Consider the following 24,443-nt stretch of genomic DNA (forward strand, 5'->3'; position numbering starts at 1 on the left):
AAACTGAAAAGAAAGGTTAAATTTGCATTCTCTCCTCATTGCTTTGAGCGTTGCTAATATGTCTAAAGCCATACCAAAGGGCTATGCCAGAAGGTAGACCCCCAAGATGACCTCTGCCAGCACAGGGTTTGAACTCCATGCTAATGGTGATTATTCCCCTTTTGCTAATCTAACCAACTCAAAACTATTACTACCTTTTTAAAAAGCCAAATTCTTCCCATGTACCAATGCATCTTCTACTGTTCCTTGATATTTTAGTTTCTGCCAGTAATTCCTTTTGAATATTCAAATTATTGACACCATAGACCAAGCAGTCACATAACATATTTAGAGACGACCTGAATTCAGTGTTCAGCTGTTTGGCAAAGTGTAGCTACAAAAAGCAGAAACTCTCTCTTGGGTCCCTAATGACTGAATGGAGCTTGTGCTGCTATATAATAATGGAAGGTTGGTCTTTTACCAGTAGATCTCTCAGTACTGCCACTAGTTGAGCAAAGGACTTCATATTCAGAGCCTCTGGAGATGTTAGGCTTCTTAAGAGGGTATACGCTTGTGGGCGGCAACTGAGAGTAAAATAACTTTTTGTTTTTCTACTGGAGTTATCTAATTGGCAGCAAAAATGTATCAAAGCCTTTCGATGTACTGACCCCAGTTTTCAATCTCCAGATCAAATGGACTGATTTTTCCCGAATAATAAATTTTGAGAGTGGACTAATTTATTCTCAATATTGTTGTGCGAGGTAATACGACGAGGAAGCTTTAAATCACAATGATGATTTATTAAACAACAGCAGCAACACAATACGCTCAAGTTCAATATTGATACAGCTCATGTCCCTCCAACTCCCTAGCTTGCAATGCGGGATTCCCCTCCTGGACAAACACTCAACCACTCCACAGCTCGGGATTTGTGTGCTCTGTTCCATTAGGTCACTTTTCTGAGGAATGGTGTCCTTGCTATAGAGGGAGTACAGCAAAGATTTACCAAGGTTTCTGAGATGGCAGGACTGTCATATGAGGAGAGACTAAGTCGATTAGGATTATATTCACTGGAGTTTAGAAGAGAGAAGAGATCTCATAGAAACTTATAAAATTCTAACAGGGTTGGTCAGGGTGGATTCAAAGAACGCTCCTGATGTTTGGGGAGTCCAGAACTAGGGGTCATAGTTTAAGGATAAGGGTAAACGTTACAGAAGGAGAATCTTCACCCAGAGAGTGGTGAACCTGTAGAATTGACTGCCACAGAAAGTAGTTGAGGCTAAAACGTTGCATGATTTTGAAAGAAGAGATTAGATATAGCTCTTGGGGCTAAAGTGATATGGGGAGGAAGGAGGAGGATCAGGATATTGAATTTGATGATCAACCATGATAAAATTGAAGGACTGAATGGCTTCCTTTTGCTATTTTCTATTTTTGGGTGAGTCACATGACTTGTGAACAATCACCCCTTCAAGGAGCTGTGCTATCATACTTTCCTAATGCAGGGTCAATGGGAAATGTTTGAACTTAATATGTAGCTGAGTGGAATTGCCGTGCATTAGATTTATCTTTCTCTACACCCTAGCTGTGACTGTAACAGTACATTCTACTCTCTCTTCTTTCCTTCTCTATGAATGGTACATTTTGTCTGTATAGCGTGCAAGAAACAATACACTGTATGTTAATGCATGTGACAATAATAAATCAAATCAAATTGAAGGATTTAGCAGGTTGATAACCAACCTATTTGACCACATGATGCATGCACCTTCTGCTTGACACTGTTTCAGATAACAATACAGTTTGTGGTTGAACAGAGGGATGGGATTGAACTGCCACTCCTGTGGGAAATAGCAGGTGGGAAGGAGGAAGCAAATGTGACAGAGCTAATGCATTCAGGAAGAGAGCAAAGCGGTACCTGAACAATCGGCTGGCGTTTGGAACAGTGAGATAACAGCTGCAACAGTGATAGATCTCTGTGTGGAACCTGTGTTCCCTGCTCCATTAGCTTTACCTGTCGCTTGTGATTGGGTTACTGTCCAATAAAGCCAAAAGTCTTTCTCAGGCAAGAACTGTATTTGCAATTCCCTAACCATTAATATCAGAAGTTGCATCATTGCCTGTTAGTAACAAAGTAAATATGGTGAAATGCTGCAATCTGTTGGCAAGAATGAAACAATAGTGAGCCTCAGTTTAAACATGTTGGTATAATTGTTGAGATCTTGTGGTGCATTGTGTAGCATTCCTGTTTCTGGGCCAGAATCTTGGGGTTCAAGTCCCATTTGAGGATTTGATGACCAAGGAAGGTGCGTGCAACATGTGGTCAAACAGGTTCGTTATAAACCTGCTAAATCCTTCAATTTGATTTGATTTATTACTGTCACATGCATTAACATACAGTGTAAAGTAGTGTTTCTTGCGCACTATACAGACAAAACGTTCCATTCATAGAGAAGGAAAGAAGAGAGTGTAGAATGTAGTGTTACAGTCACAGCTAGGGTGGAGAGAAAGATCAACCTAATGCAAGGCAAGTCCATTCAAAAGTCTGACAGCAGCAAGGAAGAAATTGTTCTTGATTCGTCTGGTACGTGACCTCAGACTTTTGTATATTTTTACCGACGGAAGAAGGTGGAAGAGAGAATGTCTGGGGTGTAGGGGTCCTTAATTTGCTTTGCTGAGGCAGGGGGAAGTGTAGACAGAATCAGTGGATGGGAGGTTGGTTTGTGTGGTGGATTGGGGGTAACATCATAGAACTTGTAAAATACAGCACCTCTGACAGTGTAGCACTCCTTTGGTACTGGCACTGAGTGTGTCAGCCTCAATTGATGAGACCACATCTAGAGTATTGTGTAGTTTTGATCTTATTTGAAGAAGGATATAATTGCTTTGGAAGCAGTTGAAAGAAGGTTTGTGTGAATTATTCCTCGGTGCTAATATTATGAAGAAAGGTTGGGCATTTACCCACTGGAATTTAGAAGCATGAGAGATGATATTAAAACATACAAGATCTTGGGGGACTGGATAAGGTGGATACCAGGAGATATTTCCATTTGTGGGGGAGTCTAGAATCAGGGGACAAAGTTTAAGAATCTTCTTTCATGAGGAGGATTTTTATCTCTCAGAGGGTGTTAGTTTTATGGAATTCTCTTCCAATAGAGCAGTGGAGGCTGTACCACCAAATTTATTTAAGGTTTAGTTAGAAAGATTTTTGATAGACAAGCGAGTCAAGAGTTCTGGGGGGGGGGGGGGGGGGGGGTCGGGGAGGTGGACGAGACCCCAACCAAATCAGTCATAATCTTATTGAATGGTGGAGCAGGCTCGAGGGGCTAATATCATGTGGCATGGTGGCACAGTGTTTAGCAGTGCTGCCTCACAGCTCCAGGGACTCAGATTCGATTCCGGCTTGGGTGACTGTTTGTGTGGAGTTTGCATGTACTCCCCATGTCTGCATGGGTTTCCTCTGGGTGCTCTGTGTAGCTTAGGTGGATCAACTATGTTAAAATGTCCCCTTAGAGTCCCACAAAGTGTGGGTTAGGGGAATTAGCAGAGTAAATGTGTGGAGTTACGGGGGATAGGACCTGGGTAAGATGCTCTGTTGAAAGTCAGTACAGACTCGATGGGCCAAACAGCCTCCTTCTGCACTGTAGGGATTCTATGATTATGTGCTCAATTACTCTGTAGGGGTGGGAGTGAGTGAGCCCAAAGGCTGGCACAATCTTTAAATTGCTGGGATCTCCAGAGTTTTTCACAAGCTCACTCAGGTGTTGGTTCATCAGGAGGCTGTGTTGTGGGGGAGGAGCAGGTGGAACTGTTGTGCTGCGCTGTTGAGCTCCGGGGGGGAGCCTGGCGGTTGGGACAGGCTCAGGACGATGGAGGGTTTGGGCTGTGACTTTGATGATTCCGTCTTTGGAGCGTTCCGGGAAAGGAGGCCGGCGCCGGGGATGAAGCTGGGATTTTACCGAGCGAAGATCTGCCAGCCGGGGGTGAGAGGGTTTGAATTTAATCCGAGGCGTTCCGGGCTGGAGAGAGTTTATAGTAGATTAGCCTACAGAGGTTATGGTCCGGATGGAAACATGGTGGGCTTTAACCCTGGGGAGGGAGATTTGGAGGATTTCTGGGGGGGGTGTTTGGAGGATTTCTGGGGGGGGGGGGTGTTTGGAGGATTTCTGGAGGGCTCTTTCAGGTCAGCCATAGAACAGATTTTACAGGCAATTAAGCAATGCTGACTGTAGGGAAATAACTGCATCTTGATCAAAGTTACAACATTCCCCAGAATGTCTTCTGAGCCATCCTGGGCAGAGTCGGATGTTTGCTCTGTACAAGGTACAGCATGGCAACAGACCATTCGGCCCAACCAATCCATGCTACTGTTTGTGCTGCACTGGAGAACCTTCTCTCCACGTCACAAACACTTTATTGCAGTGCTAATGTAAGCCTACTTGTGACACCAATAAATAAATTTAAAAAGAATATTTCCGTTTCCCACATGTGTTTTTTCATGCAGATTAAAGTTTATTTATTAATGTTACAAGTAGGCTTACATTAACACTGGAATGAAGTTGGTGTGAAAATCACTTAGTCGCCACACTCTGGCAGTGCCTGTTCGGGTACACTGAGGGCGAATTTAACATGGCCAGTGCCCCTAACCAGCACATCATTCGGACTGTGGGAGGAAACCAGAGCGCCTGGAGGAAACCCACAAAGACATGGGGAGATCGTGCATATTACGCACAGACAGCGACCCAAGCTGGGAATTGAACCCTGAGTCCCTGGTGCTATGAGGCAGCAGTGCTAACCATTGTGCCAATGTTTCGGTGCCTGTCATGTTGGAGTGGTGTATTGGTTTATAATTTTATTTCAATATTCCCTCCTTTAATGTTCTAAACACCACATTGCTGGTATCTGCTGAATTTCTTTATTTTTGTTACTATGTAATTGCCCATGTTTTTAATTTGATTATTTAGTTTATTTTTTTTTGATGTAAGTTACACTGAAATTCAGCCTTTATGTTGCAAATGTATTTCTTGATTAAAATAACACCATTGTTATTATCCAGTTTCCCCTTAATGCATCTATCTAATTCACTCTACCCACTCCCTGTGTAGCCAGTTCCAAATTCTGACTGCTCTGTGGCTAAACAAACCAGAATTGCCTAGTGGCGCCTAGGGATTTTTCTCAGTAACTTCATTGCAGTGTTAATGTAAGCCTACTTGTGACACAAATAAATAAAAGCTTTTAAAAAAACCATAGTCTGACAAACTTTTCCTTTTTAAGAGTTTATCCAATTCTCTTCCCAAAGTTACTGTTAAATCTGCTTCCACCTTCCTTTCAGGTAATATGTTCTAAATCATAACTCATTGAAAGAAAGGTCCATTTGCCAGTTACATCAAATCTGTGAAAAGCAAAATCCTGCAGATGCTGGAATCTGAAACAAAAGCAGAAAATCTCAGCAGGTCTGAAAGCATCCGTGGAGAGAGAATAGAGCTAATCTTTTGAGTCTAGATGAGTCTAGCTCACTTTGACGAAGTATCATCTAGATGTGAAACATTGGCTCCATTCTCTCCCCACAGATGTTATCAGACATTCTGAGATTTTCCAGCATTTTCTGTTTTTGTATCTTCAGTCTGTTGCAGTAAAATAGCTTTTCCTCATTACAACTCTATTATTTAAAAAATCTCAATAATTTGGAACATCTTCCAGCTCTTGAGAGAACAAATCCAGCTTCTCCATTCTCTCCACGTAATTAATGTTCTGTTAATCATACCACTAAATCTTCTCGGCACCCACTACAAGACCTTGACATCCTTCCTCAAGTGCAGTGCCCATAATACCCAGATTGAGGCTTCACGGTGATTCTTACAGTTCCTCTGTGTTGCCATTGCTGTTGACTGCCCTCTGTGTAAAAAAAAAATTATTCATCCGTCTGACATTTTTAAATGTCTCTCTTATGTTAAGAAGAAAAGAAAAATGGGTTTGCTGTTGGGAGAAGTTGTCAGTAATTTCCATATCGTGATACTAGCTGCAGTAGATTTTTTTTAAAAAATGAAGCCCTCCTTTGATTTCAGTCTTTCTTGTCTCTGATGACTTGCAGTGGTTCTGGGGCGAGATCTGCACTGTTGACGATGTGGAGAAGTTGACGTTGCTGAAGTTTCGGGGCGATTTGGCATTCAAGTCTCAGGATTATCAGGTATCTAGGAACCTGGAGGATTTGCCCTGACCAAGGAAAGATCCTGTAACATTTTAATGCTTCTTACATTTTCTCAAAAACCTATGGTGTCTTGTTTTTTAAAACAGTGGATTCAAGAGATGTAAAAAGTACACAGTCTTCTCAAAGTCAGGAAACTGATGATGCAAAGTTTTGAATTCAGCAAAGTTTGAATTCTGGTGGGGGAGGGGGATGCATACTTTGATAGCAGGAGTCTTGTAATTTTTATTTTAAAAGCAAATTACTTTGGATGCTAGAATCCGAAACCAAAAGAGAAAATGCTGGAAAATCTCAGCTGGTCTGGCAGCATCTTAGAGGAGAGAAAAGAGCTGACGCTTCAAGTCCAGATAATTCTTTGTCAAAGCCAAAAGACCTAGAGGCTAAATCGCATTCCCCCCTGCACCCCCCCAAATCCATCTTCACTGCTTTACTCATCTTTCAGTCCCTCGCCCTTTTATGCATTTTAGCTTTGACAAAGGTCACCTGGACTCAAACGCCAGCTCTTTTCTCTCCTCAACTTTTACTTCAAGATGCTTTTTGGCTGTGTCAGATTTTAGTAATAGTCTAAAATTGTATCATTGTAAACTGCCACATGATCACAAAATACTGTATAACATGTGGTCTATCGTAACTTTTCTTTTCCAGAAAGCATTGTGCGAATATTCCAGCAGCCTGGCTCTTGTTCCAGAGTCAAATATAGCTCTCAGAAGAGATCTACAGGAGGCCCAAGCTCGCTGCCTGTGTTTTCTTGGCAGACCCAAAGATGCCTTGGATATAGCGCAAAAGCTGGTTAGTCTTAACAGCAGCAGCGTAACATTAAGCTGCAAGTGCTATGAAGCTACATGGTTATCAAAAAATACTGTGCTTGTATCACAGAGTACGTAAATGTTAGCTGCTGCTCAGTAGGTAGTACTCTCGCCTCTGAGCCAGTTGGTCAGGCGTTCAAGGCCTAATAGGACTAAGCTGACAATCCCAGTGCAGTACTGAGGAAGTGCTGCATTAGCAGAGATGCCACTTTTCAAGTGGGACATTAAACTGAAGCTCTTTCTGCCCTCAATCACATGGCCACTATTTCATAAAATAGAATCATAGAACCCCTACAGTGCAGAAGGAGGCCATTTGCCCCATCAAGCCTGTGCTGACCCAGAAAGAACAGATTATTTGGTTGTTGCCACATTTTTGTTTGAGGGGCCTTGCTCGCACAGATTGCCTACCATGTTTCCTACATTACTCTCAGTACTACATTGGTGTGTCAGCCTATGTATCTGCATTCAGGTCCTGAAGTGGAACTGGAACCCACAGCCTTCTGATTCAGACCCAAGAATGCTTCCAACCGCATCGCAGCTGACACTTGTAGATCCTGGGTGGAATTTTCTGTCTGTTCATGCTGACGGGATTTTCTGGTCCCGCTGCAGCGAGCAAAGTTTTGACCAAATTCTCCATCCTCGCTTGCAGCGGTGGTGGGGAGGGAATGGCTGGAACATCGTGCCCAATATCTTAATTAGAAAATATTATGTGACATAAAGGTGCTAAAACGAAGCAAAAATGTCAGTTTTCTTTATTAGTATCACAAGTAGGCTTACATTAACACTGCCATGAAGTTATGTGAAAATTCTTTAATCACCACACTCTGGCGCCTGTTCGGGTACATTGAGGGAGAATTTAGCACGGCCAATGCACCTAACCAGCACGTCTTTCAGACTGGGAGGAAACCGGAGCACCCGGAGGAAACCCATGCAGACATGGGGAGAACGTGTAGTCTCCACACGGACAGTGACCCAAGCCGGGAATCGAACCCAGATCCCTGATCCTGTGAGGCAGCAGTGCTAAGCACTGTGCCACCGTCTCGCTCATGTTAAGCAAAACTGAAAACATTGGAATAATATTCAGCGAATTCAGTTCAGCAAAATGTGTGATAATTCCTTGAAAAGGGGAAATTTCCCTGGCTATGGGAAAGGAGCAGAGGGAGTGCGACTATTTTGTTATCTCTTTCAAAGGCCCAATATGCTGAATGATCACTTGCTATGTTGTATGATTCTATGATATTGTGTTGCTGACATGATAATTACTGTTGCAAAATGTAGTTGTGTGTGTCACTTGTGCTGAACTCCTAGTTTATTTTCATCTATATTAAGAGCAGCAATCCTTCCTTATTTTCTACTCTCTTATTTTTATCTTGTTACCAGAGAGCTGAGGTAACCAACACAGACCATCTCACCACAGTTCTTAACCTCAATATGATGATCTATCGGAATGCTGGTGATCTACCCCAAGAGCTCTGCTGTTTGCAACAGTTAATTTCCTTGCACCCTCTCAACCCATGGTACTGGAAGAAGCTGGCTGAGTCTTACCTGGGTTTAGCCCAAACCATATTATCTATGACAATGCCAGTGGTCCCAGCCTGCAAGGATGGACACTGTCTCAGAATGTCAGAAAAGACAGCTGTCAAGTCGGAAACACCTCCAACCAAAGCTGACTGTACAAGTTCTCAGAAACCAAGCAAAGATCTTTCTGAAAGGCGGACATTTCTCTCCAGGAATGCATCTGAGGAACAGAATTCTGATCAAATACCTACAAGCAACTTTAAAAAATTGTCTGGATCAAGCAATGTGGTCTCTTTGTATTCAGCTGTTGGCAATAACATCAAAATCAATCCCAAAAGCAGGCAGCAGCTGAAGGATCTGTGGCTGTTTGCATGTTCCTCCTTTGTAAGAGCAAGGTATGCTTGTGACATGGAGTAGGTTATTGTGCCTGTGTCACCAGATCAGATATTGCAGTGTCTGCTGTTGACCCTTACCTTTTGATTTGATTTATTTTTGTCACATGTATTGGGATACATTGAAAAGTATTGTTTCTTGCGCACTATACAGACAAAACATACTGTACATCGACAAGGAAACCAGAGAGTGCAGAATGCAGTGTTACCGCCATAGTTAGGGCGTAGAGAAAGATCAACTTAATGCAAGGTCGGTCCATTCAAAAGCCTGATGGCAGCAGAGAAGAAGCTGTTCTTGAGTCGGTCGGTACGTGACCTCAGACTTTTGTATCTTTTCCCAACACAAGAAGGTGGAAGAGAGAATGTCCGGAGTGCGTGGGGTCCTTAATTATGCTGACTGCTTTTTCGAGATAGTGGGAAGTATAGACAGAATCAGTGGATGGGAGGCTGGTTTGCCTGATGGATTCGGCTACATTCACGACTTTTTGTAGTTCCTTGTGGTCTTGGGCAGAGCAGGAGCCATACCAAGCTGTGATACAACCAGTAATGAGCCTTATACAAGATGTTTTGCCCTGTATCTTACTGGGAAAGTGAGGACACTTGTAAACGGTGAACAGCAGTGGCAAAGGAAATCTGGTAACAAAGGTCAGATCAGGCACAGAAAGATAGTTTTGATTGCAGTTTAAATTGTTTCCTTTCTGGGCCAGTTTGATTGCTCTGCATTGACAAATATCATGTTGCTAGAAAAGATACCTCTGCTGTTACAGTCCAGCCTTAGCTGTCTGAGCTGAATTTCACACACAGTTAATGTACAAATCCAGCAAGTCTTCAAAAGTAATGGGGAAGTTAAGGAGTGAGAGGGAAGTTTGTGTGAATCAGCATGGAATGGCTTAAATCAACCAGTAAGTTCCAGAGGTTTGCAACTCCTGTTGTACATCTTTAATCCCTGAATCTGCTAGGTAATTATAGAATCCCTACAGTGCAGAAGGAAGCCATTCGGCCCATTGAGTCTGCACTGACCACAATCCCATCCATGCCTTTACCCCGTAACCCTCATATTTTTCTTGTTAATCCCCCGACCCTAAGGGGCAATTTAGCATGGCCAATCAATCTGACCAGCACATCTTTAGACTGTGGGAGAAACCGGATTTTCAAAATATTTTTAATTTTCAAATTAATAATAATTAGCATTCCATTATTATTCTGCAGGTTTCTTAGTCTGTGTGCATCTTCTATGCATTTTACCCCCTTTCTCATTCTTTTACTTTTTTTTATCCTTTACATTTTTTCTCATTTATTTTCAGAAGATAATTTTTCTATTATGCGCAGATATATTCTATCAGAAGTAACTTGCTCCCTTTCACAAATTTGTTAGTTACTCCTTCATGTAATTCCCCATCCCCATATCTGGTTGTGGAGTTGAGAGGAAACCCTAATACAATCTGGAAATGTAAGAGAAGGAGTAGGCCATTTGGCGCCTCAAGCTTGCTCCGCCATTTGATCAGGTCTGATTGTGACCTGGACACCACTTTCCTGTCTGCAACTCCTTCATAACTCCTGAATCCCTTGCTAATTAAAAATCAGTCTAACTCAGCCTTCAATGACTTAGCCTTTACTCGACCCTGAGGTAGACAATTCCACAGCCTGATGACTTTCTGAAGACAGAGACTTTCTCCTCATCTCTGTCTTAAATGGTAGACCCCTTATTTTTAAACTGTGCCCCTAGTTCTGGTGTCCTCCTGAAGAGTACACAGTCTGCCAGTACCCACTCAATCCAGTTCCTTCAGGATCTTATCCTACGGCCTCGTTTACCACGGAATTGGATCAGGTGAGGAGCCCATTCCAATTCCGTGGTGCACGAGGCAGTAGAATTCCAGTGATAAGATCCTGAAGGACAACAGAAATGTCTGTTGACTTTGGGCAGGTATTTCTGATTTTGCTCGAGTGAGGCTGTAAAATCTCTCCCTTTGTCTTTCAATATGATTCTTCTAACCTTTGTTTTTCTGTTTGTATGGTTTTTTTTGGATGAGGTTGAGACTCTGGAAGGTTTTGAAAATAATGGTGGAAGTTTTAAAATCAAAACATTACTGGATCAGGAGTGAATGCAGATCAGTAAGCACAGGAGTGATGGGCAGACAGGATTTGAAACAGAATTGAGAGACAGTAGCAGTGTTTTGGATGGCCTAATGTGTACAGAGGGTCGGGTGTGGGAGGCTGACCAGTATTAGGTTGGGCTGGTTAACTCTGGAGGTAGTAAAGGCTGGGACGAGAGCTTCAACAGCAAATCAAAGGTGATGCTACAGAGGTGGAAATAGATGGTCTTATTTATTGAATAGAACATAAGAAATAGGAGCAGGAGTAGGCCATCTAGCCCCTCGAGCCTACCCCGCCATTCAATAAGATCATGGCTGATCAGTCGTGGCTCAGTTCCACATTCCCGCCCTCTCCCCATAACCCTTAATCCCCTTGCCTATCAAAAACCCATCAACCCGCATCTTAAAAATATTTAGCGAGGCAGCCTCCACCACTTCAACGGGCAGAGAATTCCAGAGATTCACCACCCTTTGAGTGAAGAAGTTCCTCCTCAACTCCGTTCTAAACCGCCCCCCCTTTATCTTGAGGCTGTGCCCCCTAGTCCTACTGTCCTTTCTGAGCGGGAAGAGTCTCTCCACCTCTATCCTATCCATCCCATTCAACATCTTATATGTCTCAATGAGATCTCCCCTCATTCTTCTAAACTCTAATGAGTACAAGCCTAGTTTATTCAGCCTCTCCTCATAGCTCAACCCCCTCAATTGCGAGGCATCTTGAAGAGAATTGCTTGATAGAGCAGACGCAGCACGGTTTCATTAAAGGGAAGTCGTGTCTGACAAATTTACTGGAGTCCTGTGAGGATGTGTCTAGGGCGGTGGATAGAGGAGAGCCGGTGGATGTGGTCTTTCTAGATTTTCAGAAGGCGTTTGACAAAGTGCCTCACAAGAGGTTATTGCAGAAGGTCGAGGGACATGGAGTTGGGGGTAGGGTGTTAGCGTGGATAGAGGATTGATTGTCAAATAGGAGGCAGAGAGTGGGGGTCAACGGGTGCTATTCGGATTGGCAGATGGTGACTAGTGGAGTGCCCCGGGGTCGGTGCTGGGGCCTCAGCTTTTTACCATTTATATAGATGATCTGGAGGAGGGAACCGAGTGTAGGGTGTCGAAATTTGCTGATGACACCAAGATTGGGGGAACGGCAAATTGTGCGGAGGGTGTGGAGAGTCTGCAGAAGGATCTAGATAGGCTGGGCGAATGGGCCAGGAAATGGCAAATGGAATTTAATGTTGGCAAGTGTGAGGTGGTCCGCTTTGGTAGGAAGAATGGTAGGAAGGACTATTACTTACGGGGCGAAAAACTGCAGCAGGCGACGGTGCAGAGGGACCTCGGGGTCCTTGTGCATGAGTCGCAAAAACCCAGCTTGCAGGTGCAGCAGGTGGTCAGGAAGGCGAATGGGATGCTGGCCTTCATAGCGAAGGGGATTGAATATAAAAGTAGGGAGGTCTTGCTGCAGCTGTATAGGGCATTGGTGAGGCCGCAACTGGAGTACTGTGTGCATTTTTGGGCGCCGCACCTGCGCAAAGATATTTTGGCCTTGGAGGGAGTGCAGAGGAGGTTTACTAGGCTGATACCGGAGTTGAGGGGGTTGAGCTATGAGGAGAGGCTGAATAAACTGGGCTTGTACTCATTAGAGTTTAGAAGAATGAGGGGAGATCTCATTGAGACGTATAAGATGATGAATGGGATGGATAGGATAGAGGTGGAAAGACTCTTCCCGCTCAAAAAAGACAATAGGACTAGGGGGCACAGCCTCAAGATAAAAGGGGGGCGGTTTAGAACGGAGTTGAGGAGGAACTTCTTCACTCAAAGGGTGGTGAATCTCTGGAATTCTCTGCCCGTTGAAGTGGTGGAGGCTGCCTCGCTAAATATTTTTAAGACGCGGGTTGATGGGTTTTTGATAGGAGAGGGGATTAAGGGTTATGGGGAGAGGGCGGGAAAGTGGAACTGAGCCACGACAGATCAGCCATGATCTTATTGAATGGCGGGGCAGGCTCGAAGGGCTGGATGGTCTACTCCTGCTCCTATTTCTTGTGTTCTTATGTTCTTATGTTCAACTCCGGAATCAGCCTAGTAAACCTCCTCTGCACTCCCTCCAAGGCCAAAATATCCTTGCGTAAGGATGGTGACCAAAACTGCACACAGTACTCCAGCTGCGGCCTCACCAGTGCCCTATACAGCTGCAGCAAGACCTCCCTACTTTTATATTCAATCCCCCTCACTATGAAGGCCAGCATCCCATTCACCTTCCTGACCACCTGCTGCACCTGCAGGCTGGGTTTTTGCGACTCATGCACAAGGACCCCGAGGTCCCTCTGCACCGTCGCATGCTGCAGTTTGTCGCCACATAAGTAACAGTCCTTCCTACCATTATTCCTACCAAAGTGGACAACCTCACATTTGCCAACATTAAATTCCATTTGCCAGTTTCTGGCCCTATATTATAATATAATATAATAGATATAATATAAATAGATATGAAGTTTAAAATTTATTTGAGTGTCACAAATAGGCTTACATTAACACTACAATGAAGTTACTGTGAAAATCCCCTGGTCACCACACTCCAGCGCCTGTTCAGGTACACTGAAAAAGAATTTAGCACGACCAGTGCACCTAACCAGCACATCTTTCGGACTGTGGGAGGATACCAGAGCACCCGGAGGAAACCCACACAGACATTGGGAGAATGTTCAGACTCTGCACACACAGTGACCCAAGCTAGGAATCGAACCCGGGGCGCTGACACTAACCACCATGCCACCTATGTGATATTTGATTAGAAATTCATTTCACTCAAAAAGACTGCAAGATGGAGAAAGATTGGTTTAGTCTCAAGACAGTTGAGGTTAGAGACAGTGGCTTGGGATTAGAGACCATAACAGGATCTGAAGACGATCCCATTCTGAGAGGCGTTCTGTATGGTGCCAGTGAGTTTGGAGTGTGCATTTTATGTATCATTTACTACATACTGCAGTTCTCTTTGCAATCTGAGAGATTAATCAGTGAAACCCATCTGTGCTTAGACTTCTGTTGCAGATGGTGAAGGCACAGCAGGCCTCCTTTGTCCTGGAGAGGAACCTGATTGTCCAAGAAGAGATCAGGCAACAACTCAGCAACCTGGAGCTGAGAGAAGAGGCACTGAATGAAATAAGCAAGGTAACTGGATATATTATTGTGTGAATTTGTATTTCTGTACACTGTGAGCAAGCTGTGTACATTTTTCTGTCCAGCATTCAGACATGTCATATGACTAGAGTTCCCGAGTTGCCTGAATTAAGCTCTGGAATTTCATCCCTAAAACTCACGGCTTCTCTCCCCTCCTTCCAGATGCTCATTAAAGCCTCAATATTTTTCACCAAGCGTTGGGCCTATTATCTCTTTATGTGGCATTTTGTCTGATAGTTGTTCCTGTGCAAGGTGTGGGGGTTTTTACTACATTAAAGGTGTTATGTAAGTGTAAGTTGTTGTTGCCCATCTTTGCTTTCTTAAAAATAATAATAAATTTTCCCACAAAAGTGTAAAGCGAGCCTAGATCATTACTCTGAGATAGACATACAAGAGTACAAGTCCAAGGTTGTGCAGGGCGCTTTTGCACAAGGGCACTTTGACGCAAGGACGCTTTGGCACAGAGTGGTTTTGTGCAGGGGTTATTGCACTAATATAGGAACTATTAGATACTGTAACATGAAGACAGTAGATTTAATATTCTGGAGCAATGTCCATCTTCATCCAATCCCATCTCCAAAGGAATTGAACTTGATGTGTGCTAAATACAAGCAGGTATTGCAAATATTAAGAACTATTGAACAGCTCAGTTGACCTTTTGTGTAGCGTCCTTAAGCAAGAGAGCAATGGTGAACCTTTATAAGAGCTTGAAAAGGTCTCAGCAGGAATAGTGTGTCCAATTCCGTGCACCACACTTTAGGAAGGATGTCAAGGCCTTGGAGAGAATGCAGAGGAGATTGACTGGAAAGGTACTGGGGGTTAAGTATGCCAGCATGTTCATACAGTTAATTTGGAGCCAATTACAATTGTTTGGCAAAATGTGACAGAATGGCAAACTTGCAAACCAAAGTGCGATGAGATTGTGGAGAAGCTGGAATTGTGCTCCTTCGAGCAGAGAAGGTCAAGGGGACATTTAACAGAAGTGTTCAACATTGTTCAGAGGAGCCTTGACGAGTTTCTGTAGCTCATCTTGTTAATGGTACACATGACTGCCATATTGCATTGGTGGTGGGGGGAATAAATCTGACAAAGGGTGGCATGGTGGCTCAGCGGTTAACACTGCTGCTTCACAGCACCAGTGCCTCAAGTTCAATTCCAGCCTCAGGTGACTGTTGTGTTTGCACATTCTCCCAGAGCGTGGATTTCCTCCCGGGTGCTCCGGCTTCCCCCCACAGTCCAATATTGTGCGAGTGAGGTTGATTGGCCATGTTCAATTGCCCCTTAGTGTCAGGGGACTAGCTAGAGTAAATACATGGGATAGGGCCTGGGTGGGATTATTATTGGTATGGGCTCAGTGGGCCAATTGGCCTCCTGCACTGTGAGAATTCAGTGATTCTATGATACAGCAGATAAGGAGAGACTATTTTCTGTGGGCTGCAGGGTGAGTATCCAAGAGACAGATTTAAGCTAATTGGTTAAAAAAAAGCTGGCGGAAAGATAAGATTTTTATTGTTTAACAGACTGCAGTTTTGAGTGCGCTTCCTAAAAGTATGGGGGAAGCAAAATCAATGATAACATTCAAAAGGGTATTGGATAAATATTTTAAAAAAGAAAAAAAAATCAAAGGTACAGGAAAAGAGCAGGAGCAGTGCAACTAATTGAATACCTCTTTCAAAGAGCTGGCATTTACACAATGGGCTGAATGGTCACCTATGCTGCTAGATTCTATAATTTAAATTTTTAAAAATGCATTCAAAGGATGTGGGTGTCATTGGCTGGGCAAGCATTTATTGCCAATCCTAAATGCCCTTCAACTGAGTGGCTTGCTGGGCTATTTCAGAGAATATTTAAGAGCTATGGATCTGGAATCACATTGGCCAGACCAGGTGAGGATGACAGATTTCCATCCCTACAGGACATTTGTGAACCAGGTGGGTTTTTCCGACAATGGTTTCATGATCATCGGTAGATTCTTAATTCCAGATTTTTATCAAATTCAAATTTCACCCTCTGGGATTCGAACCCGTGCCCCTGAGCATTACCCTGGGTTTCTGGATTAGTAGTTCAGTGACAATACCACAACGCCACTCGTCTTAGAGATAAACATTTCTAATTCTCTTTTAATTGTATATTTGTTACTGAGTAACATCTATTTTGAGAGAGTACTTTGCATTGTTTATATTGTTATGGGGTGGCATGATGGCACAGTGGTTAGCACTGCTGCCTGACACCGCCAGGGACCGGGTTCAATTCCCGGTTTGGATCATTGTGCGTAGTCGACATGTTCTCCCCGTATCTGTGTGGGTTTTCTCCAGGTGCTCCGGTTTACTCCCACAGTCCCAAGAAGTGCAGGTTAGGTGGATTGGCTGTACTGAATTTCTCTTTTGTGTCGGAGGGACTAGCTAGGGTACGTACATGGGGTTATGGGGATAGGGCCTAGGTGGGATTGTGGTCAGGGCAGGCTCGATGGGCCGAATGGCTGCCTTCTGCACTGTAGGATTCTATGATCCTGTAGAAATACAGTCAAACATTCCTGTGAGTAATGGCAGTTTTGGGCTGGGATGTCATGTTACACCTTCTGAGGGTGTGTAACATGACATCAAAGTCCTGGCCTTGGACTCACTGGAATCTGCTTTTGTGTTTGCACTGACCTTTAATTTCCTGTTAAAATTTTTAATGGGAGGAACCTTACCACTTTGGGTACTGAGTTTGCACTTCCGTCACATTTTAACGTCCAGCTTTGATCAGATTTTGTCAGACAAGTACAACAGGCTCTAAACTAACCACATGAACAGAGAGCAGAGTGTTATCATCTTGTCTCTCTCTCTCTCAGTCATCAGATTAATTAGCCATTATCTCAGTTACTATCTGTAGAATTTTGCAGTCTGCAGCATGACTGGTGCATTTTACTGAGGTAACGGGTTTTTGGAGCTGAAGCACTGCAATGTTTCTGAGAGATGTGAAGAGCTGGTTTATGAACGCAAATCTGTTTTTGATTTGTGGGAAATATCTCAATCAATGCCTCTTTAATAATTTTTATGTTGCCTCTGTTGAAGACTGTTTTAGTGATTGTATAGGATAAAGCTCTGAGAAATATGCCATGCACATTTGGTGTGGTTTCTTTTGTGTTGTATAGTTTAAAATGCAGGCAGAACAAAATGTACTGTTCCTTTTAGACCATATCAAACTCCCTTGGCTCCAGAACATATGTATGTAATTTGGTCTATTACGCAGCAGATCATTTGGAAAGCAGCCTGGTGTGTTAGAAAACAGTATGGTTCATTTTAAGTAAGGCTGCAAGTTTTACCGTACAAGACTGCATGTGCAAAAATTTGTTCTTTAAGTGAAATGGTTCATTGTATACTGTGGTCAATCCATTTGGCGCAGCTTTGTTTCATTAGCCACGGGTCCATCCATTCTGTTTGCTCTGGAAGTATTTCATTTAAGCTTCTCGAAGGAATTTTGTTTTTATTTTTTTGAACATACAGTGCCCTTTCATTCGAAACATCTTCATCGAGGCCTTCCCCTGCTACAAGGCAGAGGCAGTGGTGATACACCATTGCTGTGGGGGCATTCTAGGATGAGAGATCATAGTCTGAGGTGAAGTGGTAGTTAATTTAAGACAGAGTTGAGGAGAAACTACTTCCCCCAAAGGGTTGTGAGTCTGCGGAATTCGCTACTGCAAAGTTGCGGTGATGCTGGGATAGTGAGTAAATTTAAGGAGGAGTTGGACAGATTTTTTCATTGGTAATGGGTTGCAGGGTTATGGGGAAAAGGCAGGAAAATGGGGATGAGGAGCATATCAGCCATGATCGAATGGCAGAGAAGACTCAATGGGCCGAATGGCTTAATTCTGCTCCTATATTTTATGAACCTCTGCTGTTAGGGGCCAGAGGTATGGGCAGTGAACAACCAGATTAACTTAGTACACTAAAAGCAAAATACTGCGAATGCTCCAATCTGAAACAAAAATGGAAAATGCTGGAAAATCTCAGCAGTTCTGAGAGCACCTGTGGAAGAGAGAATAGAGCCAACATATCGAGTCAGGATGACCCTGAGAATGACTCTAACAGAGGGTCACTCTGACTTGAAACGTTAGCTCTATTCTTAAAACCACAGATGGTTTTAGTCCGGCTGAGATTTTCCAGCATTTTCCGTTTCTGTTTTAACATCACCTTCTTCAGATTGGACCATCTCACTGAAAACCAGCAAACTTCTTGCTGTAATATTCAAACTAGCTGCTTGAGGGCAGCATGTGTACTTTCAGAGTTTTGCCCTCTCGGTGCAAATAAAAGCTCATTGAAAGGTCTTGTCCAGCTTACTTGAAAGTGCAGGAAGAAATGCAAGTTTGCTCACCAGCTGAACCGCCTTACGTTGAAAGAATTTTTGAAGCAATTTCTTTTCCATTTGCCTCTGGGAAGGATACTAACTGATTTGCACTGATTTATTTCCGTTTGTGATTCAGATGTTCATTCCCCAGGAATCCCACTGTGTTTGTGATACCTGGACCAAGTGTAGGGAGAGACTGATACACAGTTGGTGTGATTGCCACACCCCAGGATTGGTGATGTGAGGTCGGTCCACAACTGCTTGAGGATCTAGTACAAGTGCTCATGGTCTCAACTTAAGGGCTTGCCTGTTTAAAGAATCATAGAATTCTTACAGTACAGAAGGAGGCCATTCAGCCCATCAGTCTACACCGACCACAATCCCAGTCAGGCACTATCCCCATAACCCCATGTATTTATCCTACTCATCCCTCTGACACTAAGTGGCAATATAGCATGGCCAACCAAACTAATCCACACATCTTTGGACTGTGGGAGGAATCCACAGCACCTGAAGGAAGCCCAAGCAAACACAGGGAGAACATGCAAACTCCACAGAGACAGTGACCCAAGCCGGGAATCAAACTCAGGTCCCTGACACTGTGAGGCAGCAGTGCTAACTACTGTGCCACCGTGCCACCCCTGAGTTTAGCTCACAGATCGAGGAAAATGCCTTTATAAATTTATAAAAAGGAAGAGGCTGACTAGGGTGAACGTTGGACCCTTAGAGGATGAGAGGGGGGACTTAGTGGTAGGGGATGGGGAAATGGCTGAGGCCTTGAATAACTTTTTTGTTTCAGTCTTCACGGAGGAGGACATGAATAGTTTGCCGGGTGTTAGCGATGGAAAGGTGCTAGGAGTGGAGGGCCTGAATGACATTATTGTTACTAGAGAGGTGGTGCTCGACAGACTGGAGGGACTGATTGTGAAGTCCCCAGGACTGGATGGAATGCATCCAAGGGTCCTGAAAGAAATGGCGGAGGTGATAGTGGATGCCTTGGTGATTATTTTCCAAACCTCTCTGGATTCCGGGGAAGTGCCGGAAGATTGGAAAATGGCTAATGTTACGCCGTTGTTTAAGAATGGTGGCAGGCAAAAGGCAGGCAATTATAGGCCGGTTAGTTTAACGTCTGTTGTAGGTAAAATGTTAGAATCCATGATCAAGGAGAAAATTGCAAGGCATCTTGAGGAGAATTGTTTGATAGAGCAGATGCAGCACGGTTTCGTTAAGGGGAAGTCGTGTCTGACGAATTTATTGGAGTTCTATGAGGATGTGTCTAGGGTGGTGGATAGAGGAGAGCTGGTGGATGTGGTGTTTCTTGATTTTCAGAAGGCGTTTGATAAGGTGCCGCAGAAGAGGTTATTACAGAAGGTTAGGGGGCATGGAGTTGGGGGTAGGGTGTTAGCGTGGATAGGGGATTGGCTGTCAAATAGGAGGCAGAGAGTGGGGGTCAATGGGTGCTATTCGGATTGGTGGTTGGTGACTAGTGGAGTGCCCCAGGGGTCAGTGCTGGGGCCTCAGCTATTGACCATTTATATAGATGATCTGGAGGAGGGAACCGAGTGTATGGTGTCGAAATTTGCTGATGACACCAAGATTGTTGGAATGGCAAATTGTGCGGAGGGTGTGGAAAGTCTGCAGAAGGATCTAGATAGGCTGGGCGAATGGGCCAGGAAATGGCAAATGGAATTTAATGTTGGCAAGTGTGAAGTTGTCCACTTTGATAGGAATAATGGTAGGAAGGACTATTACTTATGTGGCGAAAAACTGCAGCATGTGACAGTGCAGAGGGACCTCGGGGTCCTTGTGCATGAGTCGCAAAAACCCAGCTTGCAGGTGCAGCAGGTGGTCAGGAAGGCGAATGGGATGCTGGCCTTCATAGCGAGGGGGATTGAATATAAAAGTAGGGAGGTCTTGCTGCAACTGTACAGGGCACTGGTGAGGCCACAGCTGGAGTACTGTGTGCAGTTTTGGTCACCGCACTTACGCAAGGATATTTTGGCCTTGGAGGGAGTGCAGAGGAGGTTTACTAGGCTGATACCGGAGTTGAGGGGGTTGAGCTATGAGGAGAGGCTGAATAAACTAGGCTTGTACTCGTTAGAGTTTAGAAGAATGAGGGGAGACCTCATTGAGACATATAAGATGATGAATGGGATGGATAGGATAGAGGTGGAGAGGCTCTTCTCGCTCAGAAAAGACAGTAGGACTAGGGGGCACAGCCTCAAGATTAAGGGGGGGCAGTTTAGAACGGAGTTGAGGAGGAACTTCTTCACTCAAAGGGTGGTGAATCTCTGGAATTCTCTGCCCGTTGAAGTGGTGGAGGCTGCCTTGCTAAATATATTTAAGACGCGGGTTGATAGGTTTTTGATACGCAAGGGGATTAAGGGTTATGGGGAGAGGGTGGGAAAGTGGAACTGAGCCACGACAGATCAGCCATGATCTTATTGAATGGCGGGGCAGGCTCGAAGGGCTAGATGGCCTACTCCTGCTCCTATTTCTTATGTTCACAAAGAGTGTTGTGAATATTAGGAATTCTCTATCCAGGGATGCTCAGCTGTTGACAGAGGAATGTGGGAAATGGGTGGGAAAATGGAGTTAATGTAGAAGATCAGCTGTGATTGTATTGAATGGTGGGGCAAGCTCGAGGGGCTGTGCGGTCTACTCCTGTTCCTATTCCTTATATTCCAGTGTCACTACCACGCGCACTTACTTATTAGAATCTTTCCAAGCTGCCATTATGGCTTATCGTTCATATCCACTCACCCATACGTACATGCACCAGCTGACTTTGCTCTAGCCAGTGAAGACGGGCAGATGGATGACCCTTAGCCAATCATCAGCCTTGTGTGTAGCTGTGTTGCAAATTCCTGTCACATGGCTGGATTCCTTTGAGGCCTAGGGGGTTATAGATGGAACATGTGGTCCTACAACTATCTGCCCACAACTCCTACAACTTTATATCAAGCTGCAAGCGATGGAACTCACTCAACCTGCAGATTGTGAATCTTCACCACCAGTCAATTTTTAAGTTCATTTATGGAGCGTGGGTGCTGCTGGCTCCAGAGCGTTTATTGCCCATTCCAGATTGCCCTTGAGAAGGTGGTGAAGGCTGCCTTAACACACAGTCCATGTGGTGTAGGCACACCCACAGTGCTATTAGGAAGTTCCAGTGACAGTGAAGGAATGGCGATATATTTCCAAGCCAGGATGGTGTGTGACTGGAGGGGAACTTCTAGGTGGTGGTGTTCCCATGTGTCTACACGTGGGAATGTGGAATGCCCACATTCTCAGCAGAAGCCAGAGGTCCTCCATGTGTGCCGCCCCATGGGAGAAGTGTAGAGATCCTGGAGGGTTGTGGGGCTGGAGGAGATCAGAGGGATGGAAATATTTTCTTATGCAATACTGCTGGAATCTGGTTCTCGCTGCCAGAAACAGTGGCGGGAACAGGAACTTTCACAAAGGAATTGTTTATAAACCTGAAAGGGGAAAATATGCAGTGCCATGGAGAAAGAATAAGAGAATGGCAATAAATAGATAGTTCTTTCAAAGAGCCAGAACAAGAATGATGGGCTGAAAGACCTCCTTCTGTACTGTGTGATTCTATACAATTTGTATCATAAGTACAGTATTTTTATTTCAGTTTTTCTACTTTTTATGAATGAAACAATGCACTCTTAAAACTGGTACAGTACGGCACAATCAGCTCACCGTATGAAACTAAAGAGAACAAACACAGTTGGTTCATTTAACCCAGCTCTTCCACATAAAAGATGAGTACATAAAACAAGTAACAGGATGGGAAGAAAAAAGTCAAATGCTGCAAAGAAGCAGAAAGGGGCACATGCCCTGGTGTACACTATGTTAGAGACAGCGCTGCATGCATTATGAAAAGTCCTGTAGGAGTGAATCCAACATTACGGAGCCTGTATAGTTAAAATAGCGGCCCAATACTTATTGGAATGGTGACTTAAGTCGAAGTATACAAGTTAGAAATTCCATTTGGATACACTCCAGAATAATTTTGTGCCAATGCTATACAGAAGGTGACATTAATCCAAGAGCATAAAATATTTCTCTGACCTGCAAGTATTAGAATACTATACAACTGTTTCTCATCTACATACAATTCTTACAGTGCAGAAGGATGCCATTCGGCCCATCGAGTCTGCATCAACCACAATCCCACCCAGGCCCTATCCCCAAAACCCCCCATATTTATCCTGCTAATGCCTCTAACGTACACATCCCAAGACATTAAAGGCCAATTTAGCATGGCCAATTTAACTTAACCTGCACATCTTTGGACCATGGGGGGAGACTGGAGCACCTGGAGGAAACCCATGCAGACACGGGAAGAACATGCAAACTCCACACAGACAGTGACCCAAACTGGCAATCAAACCAGTGTGCCACATTGCCATGCTGTGCCATGATATCGATTGTCTGTTTATCTGGAAGTCCTAAAGTCAGAAACACAGGGTGCCATCTCCATCTCAAATTTTTTTCTAGCTCTTTACATCTACCCGACTAACAGCCTAAAATGTTGACACAGACCAGACACAGTAAGTATAGACCCCTATCACCAATTTGGCACAGCGGGGTTATGTTGGGGAAAATCTTGTGCCTGAAGCTTGGTGTGATAAGCAGACAGTGTAGAATTTTTAATTGAGCCTCCTTTGTTTGAACACTGGCTGAGATTTTATTTGCATTCTCCCAGACAAGGCCCCAGATTTCCTCATCAACATTCACTGTGGGGGCCTTTTTCCCAATCCTGCAGAACTTCTTGGCAATTTGTATTGGATCTAGAGCATGATGTCTCATAAAACCTACTAATCAATTGTTTCTGTTCCATGGACAGTAAGAGTTTTTCCATCGGGGAATTTGAACATTAAGATGCAGATTTTTTTAAGAATAAAGTCTTTAAGCTGTAAGTATTTAGTATTTTTGTTTTTAAGTAAATATTAAGTCTGTCTTTCTGCCTTCCATCAGACAATGGGAGAGGATCTGTTTCCTGACAAGTTTAAAAATGGCACAGAGACTGAAAGGCCTGGGACCCTCCTCAGTTCATCCTCACTGACCCACACTGCCATTGAGTCAGGCTCCGACTTTGAGGAGCGGTGGTTCAAGAAGCTCGGGTGCGAAACCTTCTATGACTCCACACTGGAAGTAGAGCAAGATAGGAAGCAGAACGCATCTTTGGAAAATGTCAGTCCGGTTTTGTCACTGCCATAGACTATGAAAGTGACCCTTTATGTGTGTATGCACAGCAGACAATGAAGGAACTCAGGCTCTAAGGGCAAAGCACGCAGGGAAGTCAAACACCAGGTGAGAATGCCTACTTCTGATGGAGCGGGTCAAATGCTGACCTTAATGTTTCACAGACTCGGTGAGACTCCTGACTCCTGAAGACTTCAGACGTGAGAGCTCTAAAACTTGCAGACTGGCTTGGAAGAAAATAACTGGTTCGCGCTTTACCTCTGTGGACCTCGAGCGCTTATCAATATCATAGACTTTCCACATAAAAACAGAAAATGCTGGAAAATCTCAGTGTTGTGTTGGGAGAATATACCCAATGTTTTGAGTCTGAATGACCCTTCGTCAGACTTTTCACACTGGGACACAGTGATAGGTTTTCTCCTGTGAGCTGCCTGGCCAAGAAGTGGTTTTATTTGTGTAGAGTCTCTGATATAAGCTTCGTAGCTGGAATGCGAAGAACAATGTCTATGTCTGTGACATTAACATTTACATTTAAGATGTTCTGGAAGGTCATTTTTCTCCCCACTGTTTATAATCATTTTTAAATGTTGGTTTTATTCATATTCTTATTGCAGGAAGATTGAGCAATTTCTCTAAATTAAAGCTGTTTGATGATTTTCTAATTAATGTACCTTTGTAATGGTTTGTATCCATGCCACCTTGAGCTAAGTGCATATATCCACCAGCACGGATCAGTCCG

The 24,443-nt window shown here is 43.9% G+C and overlaps 1 protein-coding gene across 1 annotated transcript; it reads left to right on the forward strand.

The window, feature by feature from the left end:
- The first annotated feature begins 3,833 nt into the window (after window positions 1–3,833).
- On the forward strand, window positions 3,834–24,366 carry c8h8orf76 (chromosome 8 C8orf76 homolog). The gene is given in 7 exon segments (XM_080194849.1): window positions 3,834–3,962; window positions 6,071–6,166; window positions 6,830–6,973; window positions 8,371–8,903; window positions 14,017–14,149; window positions 23,477–23,671; window positions 23,674–24,366. Coding segments are annotated over 7 exon segments (1,323 nt in total). The 5' UTR covers window positions 3,834–3,848; the 3' UTR covers window positions 23,782–24,366.
- Window positions 24,367–24,443: the final 77 nt, after the last annotated feature.

Source organism: Carcharhinus amblyrhynchos, chromosome 8 (genome assembly GCF_965287045.1).
Source record: "Carcharhinus amblyrhynchos chromosome 8, sCarAmb.v2.hapA, whole genome shotgun sequence".
In the NCBI taxonomy this organism is placed as follows: Eukaryota; Metazoa; Chordata; class Chondrichthyes; order Carcharhiniformes; family Carcharhinidae; genus Carcharhinus; species Carcharhinus amblyrhynchos.